Here is a 21,640-nt window from a genome sequence, read left to right as displayed (position 1 = left end):
AAACTCGGCGAGGACGTAGCCATAATTTAGCTACGTCCAAATTTGAATCACTCCAGCAGTGCGGATGTGGTCCGTACATGTTCACCATGCCCCAGGCGTGACGTTACTGATGTGTAAGGATAAGGGAGTCTATTACCACCCTCACTCTTGTGCACCCCCCCCTCCCCCACCTGGCAGTCATCAATCACTTGTCAATTCCCCATACATATTTCCCTGTCCACTATCAATGCGAGGTCAGTTCACTGAGCCTTTATTCACTGCACACCATAGCACACTACATCATGGAAAGACGAACTTTAACAGCCTGTATGAAGTGCGAGATCTTTTATGTACCTTCACCACATCAGCGTTGATATCTAGAATGTGAACAATGTCATTATGCCATCAAGTGTAAGCGATGTCAGAAGATCTTTAGCGACAATCGTAAGTATAGCACTATTATTATTACTCACTCTTATAGTGAGAGATTATTTGCTTAGCAAGAGTGTTCCATTCCTCACCATTTAATATATGTTTCTTTTTAAGTTCAGTTTACAAATCAGTGGTGTGTCCATACTGTCTACCACCTTCACCTCGAGATGATTACCGACAGAATGAAGTAACACACAAATGTACGCTCAATGTACTTCTTTTACCTTTATTACATTTTCATCAAACACTTGCAAGCATTCACTTAATATTTTCCTCCTACACCCATGCTGAATAACATTGTTTTCAATTCAGGTTACATTCCTTACCACAATCGCAGGGATTACGTTAATCCGTTCATCGCCCTTATCAGCTCAGAAGTGAGTTAATAGTACCTTATTTCAGTTTTATATCCTATGCATATTAATTCTCATCTAGTCTATTCCCTCACCTTCTTAATTTATATTATATATATAAATGATCTGCTATGTTTTCTTTCTTTCTACAGATACCAAACCAATATGTATAGACTTGGTATCTACCAGTGAGAACAGTGAGATCAGTGACAGCTCAGTTGGACGGACTATGCCTCCAGATGGGATACAGTCCTCGGGTCGAGGAGCTGAAGGTGAGCACACAGCCACACACGCACACTTCCCCTTCTACTCGCCCTCTCTTCAGCCACTAAGCAGCAGCAGCAACAGCAGCGGCAGGCGCAGGGACATCAACAGTGAGGGAAGTCAGGTTGACCTTGACTCAAATGACAGCATGGAAAGCCAAGACAGCCTTGACTCGTTAGCGCTGTCTTGTTGCGTTATATTGTTGATGTAAATATACGTCAAGACGGGGAAGATGATTTGCAAACCCATCAATAACGATGGTTTTCCTATACGGGAGGGGAGGGACGAACAGTTACTCAAGAGGAGGTTGAGTCACTTATTGACTTCTTGGCAGGTGAATTGACTGAAAAAATAAATTTATATTTAGAACAAAAGAAGCGGTCTAATGTCTTGGTATAGTGTCTCGCACGTTTTTATATCAACTGCCCACAAATTAAACATCCAAAAAGGTTAGGTTCTCATGTAGAGTATCCTGGAGGTTTGCATGGAAAGCGGATGGTTTTCAATCCAGATGGTGAGGCTAATATCTGCCTTATGCAGTTTGTTGCCGCATATAAATGTTTAGCTAAAGGCTAAACTTATCTTGGCTTACTAAACTAAAGGCTTACTTATCTTGATAATATTTGCACTAGATCTGTGAATGCTAGTTGGTGTCTCAGGCACATTAATTGGCCAGCAGATGTTAATTCTGCAGTAACATTTGAGGACATCACCAAGGTGGAGAAAATATATCAGTAGTCAGTACATTCGTCTATTCACTAGAGAGAGATGAAAATACACGGCGTCCCTATATCAATCTAGCTAGGAAAGGAAGAGGTGAACATAAAGACATTATTTCATTGCTAATGTTGGAAGCTCAACATCTGTTACTGATTAAAGATTTTAACCATTATGTATGCAATATGTGTGGTAATGCCAACTTCATCCTTAAACATCTCAGCTTTTGTCATTGTTGTTTGATATCGATACCGCCTGACCGTAAGATAACTCACGAAGGTACATGTAAAGTGCATCAAACATCTAGCAGAGAGGTAGATTTCTGTAACTATGGACAGAGATATGGGCCTAGTCACATGTGCTTTTATGATTTTGAGTGTATGTTAGATCGCTCAAACCCTAAAGGAATGATAGAATCACGTCACAACGCGGTTGCATATCCGTACATTATCATTGACAGACAGATAATGAATGATGTTGGGATAATATTTCCCAGCAACAGCAAGCTTTATTTGAGACAAAAACAGCTTGTGAGCTCTGTGATGAACCTTTTAACAGGAATGATGTAATCAAAGTCAGACATCACGACCACACAATAAGATTTCACAATTATAAAGCTGCTTACTGTGATAGATGTAATTCGCAGTGCATAAATTCATATAAGTTCCTGAATACTTTTTCCTAAAATGCTATCTATGATTTAGGAGTAATCCTAAACGAGGTTAAAGACAGACCAGGGATGGAAATAGATATATTAGCTAGGGATTGATTTAAGTTTATGAAAGTCGATGCGAACAACTTACGGTTTTTGGCCAGTTTAGCGCTTCTCAATGGTTAACTAGGAAGAACAGCTAAAGATCATATTGATAGTGGGAAACCTACCACCTTCACATTGGCTATGTTAGAGGGTGTAAATAAAGCTGCCATCCCACAACTGTTGAAGGGTGAACAATTAATCTGCTATGATTACTTATCATCTATGAGTGTACTAGATGAACCAAAACTTCCTTCATGTGATAAGTTTTACAACACATTGAATGACGAGGAGTTATCAGAAAAAAGATTATAAACAAGCTTTAGAATTTTGTAATCTAGCTAATGTCGTAACATAGGGAACTATGTTGTCAGACCCATTGGTATATGATTGACTTCGCCGGAATCTCCGAGGGGGTTCACCACTGTGACGAGACAGTACACGAATGTGGAGAACCAGCACAGAGGCTTAGATCTAGGTGATGATAGTAGTTACATCATCTACCTGGATTTTAACAGTCTTGCTTGGAGAATATCGCGTGTGATGTACCAAATGAGTATTGTGTGTTGTGTGATACATTGCAGGTTAGTCCGGAGGTAGCAAGGTATACGGATAAACCTTAGTTCTTTCCCATACCTGCATTACCGAGGTATTACATTTCACCCAACAGTAAGAATATTCTTACAGAAGAAAGACGCGGGGTATCTAAAAAACACTAAATTAATCGCATCACACCTCCCTCAGAAAGATTACTAATTATTATTACTAATTAGATAATTAGAGAAGTAGCTAAAGTTCAAAACATCTACGAATTTGAGCAGGAGACCTACCTTAAAGATTTAATAGAATTCAATGTTCGTGAATGTGCCAGTACCAAATATGCGATAAAAAAAGGCTTTCAAACTTGTATCAAATTCTATATATGGGAAGAGTTTCACAGACATTTCTAAATATGGGAACAATCACTATTTGGTCACAGATCGTAGAGGTTTCCTGAAATACGCTCGCAACCCATTCTTCAAGCATAGTCTGTTGTTAAGTAAGGATCATGTGATATGCACTATCAAGCAGAAGTCTCTCCTAGTCAACACTCCTACTAACGTGAGTTACCATGTACTCCAGATTGATAAGAGGTATAGTTCTGGTATCATGTGGTAAAACCGACAAATGGAGATAAAGCGAGTCTATTATATACAGATACAGACTCTTTCATCATTAAAGTCAAGTGTCAGGATGTGTTTGAAGAGCTGAATAAGTGTCCTCTTTGACTGTATGGATTTTAGCAACTTTCTTGACACTCACCTATCCTACTCGAAAGGACGTGAAGGTGAACTAGGTTTGCTCAAGTCAGAAATCGGGTCTAAGATTATTAACCAATTAATCGCTCTCAGACTTAAAACATACTCTTTCACCATCCAGGATGGTAAATATACCTGTAAGTGTAAAGGTGTGCCATACCACCTCCAAGAGAAATTCTCACAAGACTCGTTTCAACACTCGCTTGAAACAAACACTTCAATCAGGTTTGTGTCTAGATCTATATGTAATGTGCAAGGACAGATTTTCACATGCCGCGGTACTTGTAGAGGTTTGTCAGCATATAATTATAAACGCTACATTCTAAGCCCCACACAATCCCTAGCATATGGACATCCAGATATCGCAAATAATAATAATGATGCTGAGAAGGATGTAGAAGAGGATGAGGAGGAGATTGAGGGAGGTAGAAGAAGTGTTTATGGAGGATGATGAAGTAGTAGAAGCAACACAACCACAGAGACTCTACCCTGTATTCCTACCCTGGAGCAAGCGAGATGCTTCAGCCCCAGAACTACTCAACCCTCACTAGATTTACGTTGTACAATTTAGTTAAGTTAGTATTAAGATAGATAACACATAATGGTAGAATTATATACTATAAGGAATAAGATGTTTATTATTATTATTATTGTTTGTGAACTGTGTTAACCGTAAGAACTGTGATTAGTTTTAAAAATGCTGCTGTACATATGTATAATGATGTGAATAAACGCCTGTAAATGACTAATGTTTGTTTGTATAAATTCCATCACCATTTCCTTAGTTTTAGCAGTCTTAACGAAGCATTAATCTTTGACAGTTCCAATGATATACACCGTGAGGAACAACTAGATATATTCCGAGAACCATCTCGGATTATTATAGCTAGCTATTCTAACAGTGGAAAGTCCTTCTTATGCAGTAAACTTGCAAGGAAGTATCATCATAAGTTCTCCTCAATAATTGTATGTGGCGGTGGTTACACCGAATTACAGTCAGACCCGCAAATTAAAAGGAAGCTGATCGAGCATTCAACTATTATTGATCCTGTGGAAGAGCAAGTGGATAAGGACTGTCATATCTTAGTAATCTATGAAAACCTTTTCAGAGTCTGCTAATTCGAAAATCGTATCAAACATGTTTACTAGAGGAAGACATCTGAATGTCTCAGTTATATTAATTACTCAAAATATATTTTTTCCTGGTAAATATTCGAGGAATGTTAGTTTAAATGCTTCTCATTTCATATCAATTAAATCAAGAGACCTCTCACAAATTGAAACACTAGGACGACAAATATTTGGGAAACAGGATTCAAAGAAATTTGTAACTTGCTAATAAGATTAGCAAGTTATTAGCAAGCCCTATGGGTATTTGCTAGTAGATCTGGGCTCGAACACATCCCCTACTATAACATTGCGCGGTAATATTGTTCACGAACCACCCTATGAGATAATTTACCAAGGGTGAGCAAGAACGATGTACTGGAGCGAGTATATAACGACTGACAGCTGAGTGGACAGCACTTCAGGATTCGTAGTCCTGAGGTTCCGGGTCCGATCCCCGGTAGAGGCGGAGACAAATGGGCAAAATGTTTCTTTTACCCTGATGCCCCTGTTACCTAGTAGTAAATATGTACCTGGGAGTTAGACAGCTGCTACGGGCTGTTTTCTAGGGGTGGAGGCCTGGTCGAGAACCGGGCCGCGGGGACACTGAGCCCCGAAATCATCTCAAGATAACTCCTCATCCACCGGTTTGTTGGGATGGGTACAGAGGTTGTATAATGCTGCTAAATTAATTATCTCCGGTATAACTATCTGATGTAAAGGATTATCTGAAAACCTTTGACACCTATACCAAGGTGTCAAATGGTACCATACCATTATTTAAACCTCCGTAAATCACACGGAGACAAGTATTAAGCTCCAAACCGCTATAATTTTAAGTTATAGACCTGCGCGAGATGAGTTTATTGGCCAAACATAATGATGGAGTGAAATACTTACTTGTATGTGTAGATATATTCTCTAGGTTTGCCCAAGTATTGCCCTTATCCAGCAAGGATGGAAAAAGTACAAGTAAAGCTCTGACTTTAATTCTGGTAACAGCACATTCTCAGGGAGTATGCAAAATTAATTCTGATTGTGGTGGTGAATTTTATAACACTTCCACGAAGAAGATGGTGGCATCAAAGAAGGTTAAGTTATATAGTGTTTTTTTCTCAGGAGACCAAGGCCTCCATTGCTGAGAGACCCATATGTACTTTAAAAGGTAAACTTAACAAGTATATGACGGCTCACAATACTTTAAAATACATGCAAACTCTACCAGAAATTGTGAGTAAAAAGGGGTTTAAGGAACACACAAGAGATGACTTTGTCATGACCTTGACCACCACTGACCTTGTCCTCCCTGGTGGTGACCACCACTGACCTTGTCCTCCCTGGTGGTGACCACCACTGACCTTGTCCTCCCTGGTGGTGACCACCACTGATCTTGTCCTCCCTGGTGGTGACCACCACTGACCTTGTCCTCCCTGGTGGTGACCACCACTGACCTTGTCCTCCCTGGTGGTGACCACCACTGACCTTGTCCTCCCTGGTGGTGACCACCACTGACCTTGTCCTCCCTGGTGATGACCACTCCCCCGGAGTTGCCCATGTCCCTTGGCTGCAGCTCGAACACCGTCTTGAAGAGGTGCTCTGAAGTCATGGTCAAGAAGCCGATTTCTGCATTGGGGTGGAGGCCGTAGAGGTGCGGAGACTCCGGCGGCAAGCAGGTGTCGATGTAGCTGTGGTAACCAGAGTAGTCCAAATTGGGAGGCGTTGGGAACCCTGGTGCCAAGTTAAGCTCTCCATCAAGCTGCAGGGTAGATGATTAGATGGGAGTTAGTTAAGCTCTCCATCAAGCTGCAGGGTAGATGATTAGATGGGAGTTAGTTAAGCTCTCCATCAAGCTGCAGGGTAGATGATTGTGTGTGAGTGTAAGTTATTTATTTATATATTTATTTAATTTATATATACAAGAGTTCTTACATTCTTGTACTGAGTAAAGCTCTTACATTCTAACGTTCTTACATCTAAGAATGTAAGTCTTCTTACATTCTTTAATGGCGTTAAGCTTCAGGGTTGATCACTGTGTGTAAGTTAAGCTCTTCTCGAGGTAAGTGTGACATACCTGGTCCATGTGAAGGAACTCCTCGAGGTAAGGGTGACATACCTGGTCCATGTGAAGGAACTCCTCGAGGTAAGGGTGACATACCTGGTCCATGTGAAGGAACTCCTCGAGGTAAGTGCGACATACCTGGTCCATGTGAAGGAACTCCTCGAGGTAAGTGCGGCATACCTGGTCCATGTGAAGGAACTCCTCGAGGTAAGGGTGACATACCTGGTCCATGTGAAGGAACTCCTCGAGGGAAGTGCGACATACCTGGTCCATGTGAAGGAACTCCTCGAGGTAAGTGCGGCATACCTGGTCCATGTGAAGGAACTCCTCGAGGTAAGTGCGACATACCTGGTCCATGTGAAGGAACTCCTCGAGGTAAGGGTGACATACCTGGTCCATGTGAAGGAACTCCTCGAGGTAAGTGCGACATACCTGGTCCATGTGAAGGAACTCCTCGAGGTAAGTGCGACATACCTGGTCCATGTGAAGGAACTCCTCGAGGTAAGTGCGACATACCTGGTCCAGGTGAAGGAACTCCTCGAGGTAAGTGCGACATACCTGGTCCATGTGAAGGAACTCCTCGAGGTAAGTGCGACATACCTGTTCCATGTGAAGGAACTCCTCGAGGTAAGTGTGACATACCTGGTCCATGTGAAGGAACTCCTCGAGGTAAGTGTGACATACCTGGTCCATGTGAAGGAACTCCTCGAGGTAAGTGTGACATACCTGGTCCATGTGAAGGAACTCCTCGAGGTAAGTGCGACATACCTGGTCCATGTGAAGGAACTCCTCGAGGTAAGTGCGACATACCTGGTCCATGTGAAGGAACTCCTCGAGGTAAGTGCGACATACCTGGTCCATGTGAAGGAACTCCTCGAGGTAAGTGCGACAGAGGACTCGGTCCCAGTCGTCTGTGATGTGGCCGCCATACATGATCTCCCCAAAAAGATAGCGCAGGTCTTCCCACGGCACCTTGCTGTTGGCCTCGAGGTAGTTGTACAACACATTGACGCTGATGGTGAGGTCACCTGCGGGTCACGAGAAGGAACCTAATATCACCTGATGGTTTCACTCTTGCAGTCAGCTCGGCATGACAAATAAATGAAATAATTTTATTGAAGTGAATTGTTTGGTGAAATACAGGAAACATATTGTTTTCCTTCATGCTTCTGGTAATTGGGTTGAAATCGATGAGTAGTATGATGATTCAAAACTAGAAATAGTTATGATGAAGGATTACTATTGGAATTAAAGTCAACAATTTCAGCTAGAATACCGACAAGTTTCCGTACCCGTGTTGAAGGGATAAGGTCTGTTCCAGCCTTGGGCTCCAAACTTCCTTCGCTCTGCAACGCAAGCGTGAAAGTAGCACAAGGAGAATAGGATAGACTTGAACTCTGCTTCCTTGGAGCACATCTCAAGAGTCTCTTGTGTGAAGTTGTAGAGGGCCTTGTGGAGGTTAGCTTGCATCCCTCGCGGTGGCTCATTAGTGATCTTGATGGCTGATTCCAGGATTCCCTAGTATAGCATACCAGAAATTATTAATAGTTGATTGCAAGATTCTGTTAACAGGAGACGAGGAAATTGAGAAACATTAGTAATTCTTAAAAAATTCTGTTATAGAAAAAACTGAGAATTGCTACTCTAGGATACAATATCTGGATTGTACCTGGTTGATGGGGTTCTGGGAGTTCTTCTACTCCCCATGCCCGGCCCGAGGCCAAGGATGACTTGTGAGAGTTTGGTCCACCAGGATGTTGCTTGGGGCGGCCCTCAGGCCCACACATCCATCACAGCCCGGTTGGTGCGGCACTTCTTGAAAAAACTGTCTAGTGTTCTCTTGAAGACGTCCACGTCTGTTCCGGCAAAACTTCGTATGCTCGCTAGGAGTATATTGAACTCCGTGGACCTCTGATGTTTGTACAGTGTTCTCTGATTGTGCCTATTGAACCTCTGCTCCTCACCGGTTCTATTCTGCATTTCGTTCCATATCATTCACTCCAATATGTTGTTATTTTACTGTGTAGATTTGGGACCTGGCCCTCCAGTATTTTCCTATATATTCACAATCATATATTGCAAATATTTAACAACTCTTGTTGAAAGAGTCCCACCCCTAGACGGTTCTGCACAAAATATTAATAATGAATCGAAGGTCATATAGCATTCAGTACAAGCCCAGTCATTTGAAAATATAATGCTACTCTTTACAGGTTGGCGCTAACTACTAGTTAATTATATAATTGTACAGATTAAGACAAGTGCAATTCTTTTATATGTTAAACAATTTCCTAAAATGGGGAATTTAATGAGAGAAATTTAGATTGTTGAGTAGCCTCTCATTCTCTGGTACTAATTTAAACTCCAGTATTTTCCATAAGTAAATTATTTGATACCTCTCTCCTATCTGTTCTAGTGAGTACATTTGAAGAGCTTTCAGACGATCCAAATAGTTTAGGTGCTTTATCACAATTTATCGTTGTTTTTCTCGTGTTTCCATATCGCTTCCATTTTCACTTCTTGAAAAAAACTGTCTAGTTTTCTCTTGAAGATGTCCACATTTGTTCCGGCAAAATTAAATTGCTTTATCGCAATTTATCGTTGCTTTTACTGTGCTTTATCACAATAAGACGAAAACAGGAGGGTTTTTCTTACATTTAAATCAGCTATATCCTTAATCTGGGTAGAAAGCAAGGATACCAATCTTGCTAAATAAGAAGTTAATCATTATATTCTGTGGAAATTGAAAGTCTTAATTCAGTCTCAAAACACTCTTAATACCACTCATTCTAACCTCAATAAAGTATTTAATAAATGTTTCTGATTAGAAACAAAATATCATAACCCACAAAACAATATTACTAATGAACAAATATAAATTTAATTCAAAGTATCCATTAGTATTAATAGTTTAAAAAACTTGGGTCTTGTAAATCAAATTTTAATTATTTACTTCTTAAAACTTTAAAATGTGATTTTAAAATCTTTATCTCTTACCTTCCCATTATCCTTCGTATTTCCATTCTATTTGTCCGATTAACCCACCCTTTATTAATAGGGATCACATTATTTATCCAAACTCTTATCATTTTATCGCCTTAGGATTTTTCAATAATACCTTTTCATTTCATACATTCTCTTCCTTATTTTCCTTGGAGGAATATTAGTTTTACTTATTTTAGTCGCCACCCTTGCCTCAAATGAAATCTTTGGACTTTCCTTTAACACTTTTTTAACCTTAGCACTTTCTATATTAATAATCTCTTTCATCTTGTTTTTCATTGATCCATTATTTACATACTCTAAATTTATAATTTCATCTTCCTCCAACTCATTTCCTTATGTATTCAGAAATACCCTTCTCCTAACCAGAACTATTTATAATTCTTCTTCAATGTTCTTAACTTTATTTATTATCTTATACCTTCTATTAACATTATTTGTTGTAGTTAAAAATTATTAACGGTAACTCAAGCCCAGTTCGAACAAATAATTAATGTTCAAACCCATATGTAAAACTCATTCTTTATTTAAAATCATTAACGGATCTTTAATCGATATACCTATTCATAGAAATATTTCAATTATATTAAATTTGGGATCCGTTATTAGGATTATAGTTAACCATTAAAATTGTAACAGGCCTTTTTCTATCCATACACTATACACCAAATATTGAAATACCTTTTTCAAGAACTATTCACATTTTCCATAACGTAAACTATGGATAGCTTCTACGCACTATTCACACCAATAGAGCGTCCTTCTTTTTCATTTGCCTCTACTCCCACATTGGACGAGGTATTTATTGTAGGTCCTACACTTACCTTCACACATGAATAATTGGAGTGTTAATTTTTTTCTTAACAATAGCCTCAGGCATTGCAGGATATGTTCTACCTTGAGGAGAAATATCCTTCCGAGGAGCTACAGTTATTACTAACCTCTTCTTCGCAATTCATCTCATTCGAACTGATCTAGTTTAATCAATTTGAGGATTTGCTGTTGACAGTGCTACCTTAAATGGCATTTTCTTTCCACTGCTTTTTCACTTATATTATTGGTGCTTTGACAATAATCCACATTCTTTTTTCTCAACGAAACAGGAGGAAATAACCCACTAGGAATTTCCATATCTATGGACAAAATTCCCTTCCACTCTTACTTTATTTTTAAAGACATTATAAGATTTGCTATTCTCTTATGAACTTTAATTCTATTAACCCTTCTTAATCCATATCTCTTTAGAGACCAAGACAACTTTATCCACACAAACCCCCTTTTAACCATAGTACATATTGAACCTGAATGATACTTCCTCTTCGCTCGAGCTATCGTATGATCCATTCCCAACAAGCTAAGAAATGTTACTGCTCCAGTAGATTCCATCTCCATTCTAATAATTTTACAATTTACTTCTTTTCGAAGAACATTCTACCCACTTAGCCAAATTACATTCTGATACCTAGTATCAGTAGTAATTTTGTTAATCTGGATTGGTGCACGTCCTGGGGAAACCCTTTATATTTTAACTGGCTAAATTTTATCTACCTTATATTTTATATACTATATCATCAACCACATTATAACAATAACATGGGATAAATGATTAAATTTAAAGTTTACGTTTTTAAAAACAGTTTTTTTGAAAACACTATTAGGAGTATACCTCCAACTTTTATTCTCGAAGAAAAACAATATCTTTAATATCCAAAATTGATATTTTATTTCCCTTAAACTATTCTTCGAAAATACAACTTTAACTTCTCAGAAAACAACAATAAAATACCACCTGCATTTCCATAAAATAAATAAAAAAATTCTAAATTAATAGGTAAAACCTTTTCCAAGCCAAATACTTTAAATATTCATAACGAAAACGAGGTAGAGTACCCCCCCCCCCCCCCCCCGCAAAAAAATATAACTCCAACCAATTTTATAAAAGTAACACTTAATGGATCTGGACCTAAAAAGAGCAACCTAAAAACTATTCATATAAATAAGATCCTAGATCTCTATGCAATAAAAAATGAAGCAATGCATTCTATGTTCTTGTATATTCCATATTCAGAATGAAACCCTGAAACGAACCTTCAGAAAAATTTAAAGGAGTTCATTTAGTCTTGGCTAAAGTAGAAGCAAATCAAACTATCCTTATAGGAATAGTTAATCATAAAAACTGCATCTCTATAGATACAATAAAATCTCTAAAATTAAACATCTCAACTAAACAAACAAATGACAATGGACAATCTTATCTCATAAGAAATAGTCTGAGCTACTGTACGAAGGCTTCCCAATAGTGAATATTTAGAAGCCCCCACCCAGCAATTATTATAGAATACACTCATGCTCTTAAATAACACTGCAAAATAACACCACTAAACTCATATTAAACAATCTACAATTATAAGGTAACACCCCCCCCCCCATATAATCAAAGACATAAATAAACTAAAAATAGGAGCTGACCGAATAATAGAGAGGAGTCATTAATACACTAACTGCCTTTGTTAAATCATTATCAAATAATGAGTTCTTATTTAATTAACAAATCTGCCAAACTTCCCTCTCCAATACACCAGTACTCTCATCTCTACCATTTAAATAATCCTGAACTGATGTACAGCAGTGGAGTCATAAACATACTGGAGATCTGCTGTTGAATAAAAGATGGTAATTTCTTCACGTGATTCACTAACCTGAGGCAGGATGTGGTTCTCGGGTCTGTTGGCGGGCTCAGCGCTCATGAAGACTCGGTAGTCCTGGTGGGCGGCCTCAGAATTGGCCTCCAACTTTTTCTCCAGCCTGGGCAGCCACTGGCGCACCAGGTGGATGTTCTGCCGGGGAACACACACAGTGATAAGCTCCAGTACATAGACGAATTACACGGCTCTGGAGTACATTGTTTATATGCTCAGACATAATTACTTCAAAATAAGAAAATATTTTAATGGTAGTTTGTTTTACAGAGTTTTAACCATAATTTATTAAATTTACCCAATTATATTTCCAGTATGAAATCCTTATGTGAGAAAATTCTGAGAATTTTCCAGAAATTCTTTGTTTTAGTTAATTGCGTGATCATCGTGCAAGATAAAGGAACACATACTGGTGTCTTGAAATGCGACTCACCTGCAGGATGACCCAATGACCTTCCCTTGCGGCGATCTTGATGGCCTCTTCCGCCACCTTCTCCTGACCTTGACCCAGAGAGACGTTGTGAAGGCGGCGGTTCTCACAGGTGTACCCTAGTCTCTCCCCCAGACTCTCCACCTCCTGTAGGACCACAACGCTCTCTTCAAACACCTTTCGTCTTTGTCTTCCCTCACACCCTCCCATTATCTTCCCTCACACCCTCCCATTACCTTCCCTCACACCCTCCCATTACCTTCCCTCACACCCTCCCATTATCTTCCCTCACATCCTCCCATTACCTTCCCTCACACCCTCCCATTACCTTCCCTCACACCCTCCCATTACCTTCCCTCACACCCTCCCATTATCTTCCCTCACACCCTCCCATTACCTTCCCTCACACCCTCCCATTACCTTCCCTCACACCCTCTTATTATCTTCCCTCACACCCTCTCATTACCTTCCCTCACACCCTCCCATTACCTTCCCTCACACCCTCCCATTACCTTCCCTCACACCCTCCCATTACCTTCCCTCACACCCTCCCATTATCTACCCTCACACCCTCCCATTACCTTCCCTCACACCCTCCCATTACCTTCCCTCACACCCTCCCATTACCTTCCCTCACACCCTCCCATTACCTTCCCTCACACCCTCCCATTACCTTCCCTCACACCCTCCCATTATCTTCCCTCACATCCTCTAATTATCTTCCCTTACACCCTCCCATTATCTTCCCTCACACCGTCCCATTATCTTCCCACACACCCTTTTATTATCTTCCCTCACACTCTCCCATTATCTTCCCTCACACCCCTATTATCTTCCTTCATACCCTCCCATTATCTTCCCTCACACCCTCCCATTTTTCCCCTCAAACCCCTATTATCTTCCCTCACACCCTCCCATTATCTTCCCTCACACCCCTTTTATCTTCACTCACACTCTCCCATTATCTTCCCTCACACCCCTATTATCTTCCCTCACACCCTCCCATTATCTTCCGTCTCACCCCTATTATCTTCCCTCACACCCTCCCATTACCTTCCCTCACACCATACCATTATCTTCCCTCACACCCTCCCATTATCTTCCCTCACACCCACCCATTATCTTCCCTCACACCATCCAATTATTTTTTCTCACACACACTCCCATTATCTTCCCCCACACCCTCATTATCTTCCCTCACACCCCTCCCATTATCTTTCCTCACACCCTCCCATTATCTTTCCTCACACCCTCCCATTATCTTCCCTCACACCTTCCCATTATTTTCCCTCACACCCTCCCATTATCTTCCCTCACACCCTCCCATTATCTTCCCTCACACCCTCCCATTATCTTCCCTCACACCCTCCCATTACCTTCCCTCACACCCTCCCATTACCTTCCCTCACACCCCTATTATCTTCCTTCACACCTACCTTGAGGTTACCTTGAGGTGCTTCCGGGGCTTAGTGTCCCCGCGGCCCGGTCGTCGACCAGGCCTCCTGGTTGCTGGACTGATCAACCAGGCTGTTGGACGCGGCTGCTCGCAGCCTGACGTATGAGTCACAGCCTGGTTGATCAGGTATCCTTTGGAGGTGCTTATCCAGTTCTCTCTTGAACACTGTGAGGGGATTACCAGTTATGCCCCTCAAACCCCCCCCCCCATTATCTTCCCTCACACTTTCCCATTATCTTCCCTCACACCCCTATTATCTTCACTCACACCCTCCCATTATCTTCCCTCACACCCTCCCATTACTTTCCCTCAAACCTTCCCTCACACCCTCCCATTAACTTCCCTCACACCCTCCTATTAACTTCCTTCACACCCTCCCTTTATCTTCCCTCACACCCTCCCATTATCTTCCTTCACACCCTTCCATTATCTTCCGTCACACCCTCCCATTAACTTCCCTGACACCCTCCCATTATCTTCCGTCACACCCTCCCATTAACTTCCCTCACACCTTCCCATTATCTTCCCTGACACCCTCCCATTATCTTCCGTCACACCTTCCCATTATCTTCCCTGACACCCTCCCATTATCTTCCGTCACACCCTCCCATTAACTTCCCTCACACCTTCCCATTATCTTCCCTGACACCCTCCCATTATCTTCCGTCACACCCTCCCATTAACTTCCCTCACACCTTCCCATTATCTTCCCTGACACCCTCCCATTATCTTCCGTCACACCCTCCCTTTATCTTCCCTCACACCCTCCCATTATCTTCCTTCACACCCTCCCATTAACTTCCCTCACACCTTCCCATTATCTTCCCTGACACCCTCCCATTATCTTCCGTCACACCCTCCCATTAACTTCCCTCACACCTTCCCATTATCTTCCCTGACACCCTCCCATTATCTTCCGTCACACCCTCCCATTAACGTCCCTCACACCTTCCCATTATCTTCCCTGACACCCTCCCATTATCTTCCGTCACACCCTCCCATTAACTTCCCTCACACCTTCCCATTATCTTCCCTCACACCCTCCCATTAACACATCTAAAACGAAATGTAACAAACATAAAATCCGGTAAACCACAGAACCCATAAAATCCTAGATAATTGACTGTTGAGAAAAATATAATGGATATCGCCTGTTTAACAGTACATTCGAAGACACCTTTTGGGGTGTCCATTTGTCAAAGTTGTAGTTTGTTTACTTAAATCACTTTGTGTATTTTTAAATTCACAACTTCATTCCTACCATCTGCTTTAACCGCTGCACTGCACACCTGGTCTCGGCAGAATCTTCATGGTCCAATTGTCAAGGACATATTTTTGTTGTGTTTATAAATGTTGTGGTAAAGTTAACAAAAATACCACAACTCTCAGAGCACCTTAAGGCGCTCTGTGCAGTACAGTGGTCAAACTCCTCTCCCATTCTCTCTCTCTCTCCCTCTCCCTCTCTCTCTCTCTCTCTCTCTCTCTCTCTCTCTCTCTCTCTCTCTCTCTCTCTCTCTCTCTCTCTCTCTCTCTCTCTCTCCCTCTCTCCCTCTCTCTCTCTCTGGTGTGTGTAATACTGTAAGATGTAATAAAGGTAAACATAAGAGAGTGCAGATGTTGAGGAGGAGGGGAGACTGGTGACCTTGAGGGGGTCGACGCCGGGTGAGAGGATGAAGAAGATGGGAGTCGAAGGGCCGGACTCCTCGAAGCTCTGAGAGAAGTCGATGTTCTCCCCCTCCACGTACTTCCTTCCCATCCGCTCCTCGATGAACAACCTAATAACAGTACACACAAAGGCTTAATTGTTAGAACAATGAAACAATTTATTTAATACTTGAAAAGTGGGCAATTTATTTAATAGGAAACAGTGTGAAATGTCAGGAATATTTCAGTTAAATCATGCAAATTGAACAATGTGTGTCAGCGAAGTGGAACACATATTGCTTCTGTGTCACTGAGGGCAAGTAGAGAGGCACAGCACACTGAGGGCAAGAAGAGAGGCACAGCACACTGAGGGCAAGAAGAGAGGCACAGCACACTGAGGGCAAGAAGAGAGGCACAGCACACTTAGGGCAAGAAGAGAGGCACAGCACATTGAGGGCAAGAAGAGAGGCACAGCACACTGAGGGCAAGAAGAGAGGCACAGCACACTGAGGGCAAGAAGAGAGGCACAGCACACTGAGGGCAAGAAGAGAGGCACAGCACACTTAGGGCAAGAAGAGAGGCACAGCACATTGAGGGCAAGAAGAGAGGCACAGCACACTGAGGGCAAGAAGAGAGGCACAGCACACTGAGGGCAAGAAGAGAGGCACAGCACACTGAGGGCAAGAAGAGAGGCACAGCACACTTAGGGCAAGAAGAGAGGCACAGCACATTGAGGGCAAGAAGAGAGGCACAGCACACTGAGGGCAAGAAGAGAGGCACAGCACACTGAGGGCAAGAAGAGAGGCACAGCACACTGAGGGCAAGAAGAGAGGCACAGCGCACTGAGGGCAAGAAGAGAGGCACAGCACACTGAGGGCAAGAAGAGAGGCACAGCACACTGAGGGCAAGAAGAGAGGCACAGCACACTGAGGGCAAGAAGAGAGGCACAGCACACTGAGGGCAAGAAGAGAGGCACAGCACAGTTAGGGCAAGAAGAGAGGCACATCACACTGAGTGCAAGAAGAGAGGCACAGCACACTGAGGGCAAGAAGAGAGGCACAGCACACTTAGGGCAAGAAGAGAGGCACAGCACAGTTAGGGCAAGAAGAGAGGCACAGCACACTGAGTGCAAGAAGAGAGGCATAGCACACTGAGGGCAAGAAGAGAGGCACAGCACACTGAGGGCAAGAAGAGAGGCACAGCACACTGAGGGCAAGAAGAGAGGCACAGCACACTGAGGACCAGCAGAGAGGCACAGCACAATAAGGGCAAGAAGAGAGGCACAGCACACTTAGGGCAAGAAGAGAGGCACAGCACACTGAGTGCAAGAAGAGAGGCACAGCATACTGAGTGCAAGAAGAGAGGCACAGCACACTGAGGGCAAGAAGAGAGGCACAGCACACTGAGTGCAAGAAGAGAGGCACAGCACACTTAGGGCAAGAAGAGAGGCACAGCACACTTAGGGCAAGAAGAGAGGCACAGCACACTTAGGGCAAGAAGATAGGCACAGCACACTGAGGGCAAGAAGAGAGGCACAGCACACTTAGGGCAAGAAGAGAGGCACAGCACACTTAGGGCAAGAAGATAGGCACAGCACACTGAGGACCAGCAGAGAGGCACAGCACAATAAGGGCAAGAAGAGAGGCACAGCACACTTAGGGCAAGGAGAGAGGCACAGCATACTGAGGGCAAGAAGAGAGGCACAGCACACTGAGGGCAAGAAGAGAGGCACAGCACACTGAGTGCAAGAAGAGAGGCACAGCACACTTAGGGCAAGAAGAGAGGCACAGCACACTTAGGGCAAGAAGAGAGGCACAGCACACTTAGGGCAAGAAGATAGGCACAGCACACTGAGGACCAGCAGAGAGGCATAGCACAATAAGGGCAAGAAGAGAGGCACAGCACACTGAGGGCCAGCAGAGAGGCACCCTCAGTGTCCTGTGCCTCTCTGCTGGCCCTCAGTATGCTGTGTCTCTCGCTGCTGGCCGTCAGTGTGCTGTGCCGCGCTGCTGGCCGTCAGTGTGCTGTGCCGCGCTGCTGGCCCTCAGTGTGCTGTGTCTCTCTGTTGGTCCTCAGTGTGCTGTGTTATGAACCAAGGTAGCCTGAAGAGCGAGTCTACCTCAGTGAGGATTATTCGGCAATCTGGACCTGATTGAGAGGTCAGAGAAAATATATATATATCTTAAATATATAATAAACGTCAGTGAATAATTTAAAAATATGAGCAGAGGATGAGCATGTAAATAAATGACATGAAATGAGATGTCGATACTTTGGTGCCATGATGTGAGACATGATGTGATGCTCGCGGGATGTCATGACCTTACTTGAGTCACAGAAGTCAGGGAGGAGGGCTTTGTTGAGCTCCTGGCAGAGGAGACACCCCTAACTGTGTGCTCCTTCAAGTGGAGGGAACTAAGCAGGTGTTTATGTGAGGAACCTGCCAGCCAGGCGGCTATGTCACCTCAAGTCAGGAGCTGAAGAAGCCTTGCAAGGCAATCATGTTTTTTTGTAGGCGGCCTATGGAGCGCCATTTTGAGCTCCAGTGAGTGAACGTCCTCACGTTAGAGATTTCGGGGGTTTGTGTGGGAGAGCTGCAACGTTTGTGTTGGAGAGCTGCAACGTTTGTGTGAGAGAACTACAACGATTGTGTGGGAGAAGTACAACGTTTGTGTGAGAGAACTACAACGATTGTGTGGGAGAACTACAACGTTTGTGTGAGAGAACTACAACGTTTGTGTGGGAGAACTACAACGTTAGTGTGGGAGAACTACAACGTTTGTGTGGGAGAACTACAACGTTTGTGTGGGAGAGCTGCAACGTTTGTGTGGGAGAACTACAACGTTTGTGTGGGAGAGCTGCAACGTTTGTGTGGGAGAGCTGCAACGTTTGTGTGGGAGAACTACAACGTTTGTGTGGGAGAGCTGCAACGTTTGTGTGGGAGAACTACAACGTTTGTGTGGGAGAGCTGCAACGTTTGTGTGAGAGAACTACAACGATTGTCAGGGAGAAGTGAGTGAGAGAACTACAACGGTTTATCTGGATGAAGTGAGTGAGAGAACATCATACCAGAGGAGTAGTGTATGCTGAACTCCAAGTGGGAGTTCACCTGTCAACCCGTCCTCTTAAAAATAACGTCACTTTTGGCTCGTATGCTCACTATGGTCAAATTTGGACGTAATTTGAAATGAAATCGACTCACAAAAGTGACGTACTGTTCCGTTTTCTGTTTGAGTCGTCCGGCCCTCCTCGGACAGCTTAGAAGAGGAACTTTCAATTAACGTTTTTCATAACGTTTTGAAACTTTATGAGAATTTCCTGCCCACCTAACATATCAGAGGACCCTTAACTTACTGTTGTTGAAAAAAAACTCCCAAATTTATTTTCAATTTTTGTTCATTTTCAAATTTCGTCCATATTTGGCCATACGGGCAAACGGCCAAAAGCGACGTTCTTTTTAAGTGGACAGGTTGTGCTGTAGCACTGGAGACGATTAGGAACACCTCCTCTGGTACTGGAAACGATCGGGAACAACACCTGTGGCTCTGGGGATGATTAGGAGCAACATCTGTTGTTCTGGGGATGTTCAGAAACAACACCTGTGGCACTGGAGACGATTAGGAACAACACCTATGGCCCTAGGGAGGATTAGGAACAACACCTATGGCCCTAGGGAGGATTAGAAACAACACCTATGGCACTGAGGAGGATTACGAGCAACACATGTGGCACTGGGGAATATCGAGGAAAAACACCTGTGATTCGGGAGACGATTAGGAAGAACTTCTATGGCACTAAAGAGGATCAGAACGAATACCTCTGGCATTGGGGACGTTCAGGAACAACACCTGTGGCACTGGGGACGTATAACATCACACACAGGGACAGTTATAACATCACACACAGGGACAGTTATAACATCACACACAGGGACAGGTATAACATCACACACAGGGACAGTTATAACATCACACACAGGGACAGTTATAACATCACACACAGGGACAGTTATAACATCACACACAGGGACAGTTATAACATCACACACAGGGACAGTTATAACATCACACACAGGGACAGTTATAACATCACACACAGGGACAGTTATAACATCACACACAGGGACAGTTATAACATCACACACAGAGACAGTTATAACATCACACACAGGGACAGTTATAACATCACACACAGGGACAGTTATAACATCACACACAGGGACAGTTATAACATCACACACAGAGACAGGTGTAACGTCACACACAGGGACAGTTATAAAATCACACACAGACAGTTATAACATCCCACACAGAGACAGTTATAACATCACACACAGGGACAGTTATAACATCACACACAGGGATAGTCATAACATCACACACACAGGGACAGTTATAATATCACACACAGGGACAGTTATAACATCACACACAGGGACAGTTATAACATCACACACAGGGACAGGTATTACATCACACACAGAGACAGGTGTAACGTCACACACAGGGACAGTTATAACATCACACACAGGGACAGTTATAACATCACACACATAGACAGGTATAACATCACACACAGAGACAGTTATAACATCACACACAGAGACAGTTATAACATCACACACAGGGACAGTTATAACATCACACACAGGGACAGTTATAACATCACACACAGGGACAGTTATAACATCACACACAGGGACAGTTATAACATCACACACAGAGACAGTTATAACATCACACACAGGGACAGTTATAACATCACACACAGAGACAGTTATAACATCACACACATAGACAGGTATGTGAGTTGTAATAACATTGTTAGGGATGTACTGCTTTTCATAACCGAGAATAATATTCAGACTTCATTGATTTATTTCGATTGGTCTTTAGTCCTTTTATAGAGTTGAACTTTAGTTTGTTTACCAGGTTGTGCGTAGGGTGCGTTTGGCCGAGGGTGTTATTTCCTGTGTGTGGATGCTGAATCGTGAGTGTAGGAGTAGTGTTTGTGTGAATGGGGTTACTGGGTGCTCCCTTTGCCATTGAGAGATCATTTCGGCAGGGTTACTTACTTTCCAGGATGCTATATGTGTTGTTTCAGGAACCCCCTGCAGCATTTGTCGTTGAAAAAATGAGAGCTTTGATAGTTCTTCCATCTCGGCCGAATTCGATGTCTCTCCCTGTTATTGGGTATGGTGATGACACCACGGTGTTTGTATTGGGTGAGGCTTCAGTGCTGGCTGTTCAGGATGTGCTGGTGAAAGGAGGCGGGTGTCCTGATCAATAGGGAGATGTGTATGATGGGGTTTGGTCATTGGGCTTATAAGTCCAACTGGAATGGTGTTTGTATTCGAGTAGTCGAGTGTATTAAGACCCTTGGAGTGCCATAGTGTCAATTTTATGCAGTTCGTCATCATAAACAAAGGCCAAAGTTCATTCCATG

The 21,640-nt window shown here is 42.7% G+C and overlaps 1 protein-coding gene across 1 annotated transcript in view; it reads right to left on the bottom strand.

The window, feature by feature from the left end:
• Positions 1-21,640, bottom strand: part of LOC138368501 (dynein beta chain, ciliary-like) — a 255,884-nt gene that overhangs the window by 32,085 nt on the left and 202,159 nt on the right. Inside the window, exons 21-26 of the mRNA XM_069331025.1 lie at positions 16,194-16,326; positions 13,099-13,242; positions 12,666-12,803; positions 8,256-8,481; positions 6,976-7,991; positions 6,418-6,660 (exon numbers count right to left, since the gene is read on the bottom strand). Of these exons, the coding sequence (XP_069187126.1) occupies positions 6,418-6,660; positions 6,976-7,991; positions 8,256-8,481; positions 12,666-12,803; positions 13,099-13,242; positions 16,194-16,326 (1,900 nt within the window). The remainder of the gene's footprint in view (positions 1-6,417; positions 6,661-6,975; positions 7,992-8,255; positions 8,482-12,665; positions 12,804-13,098; positions 13,243-16,193; positions 16,327-21,640) is intronic.

This window comes from Procambarus clarkii, chromosome 25 (genome assembly GCF_040958095.1).
Source record: "Procambarus clarkii isolate CNS0578487 chromosome 25, FALCON_Pclarkii_2.0, whole genome shotgun sequence".
Taxonomy (NCBI): Eukaryota; Metazoa; Arthropoda; class Malacostraca; order Decapoda; family Cambaridae; genus Procambarus; species Procambarus clarkii.
This window is presented reverse-complemented; position numbering and strand designations above follow the sequence as displayed.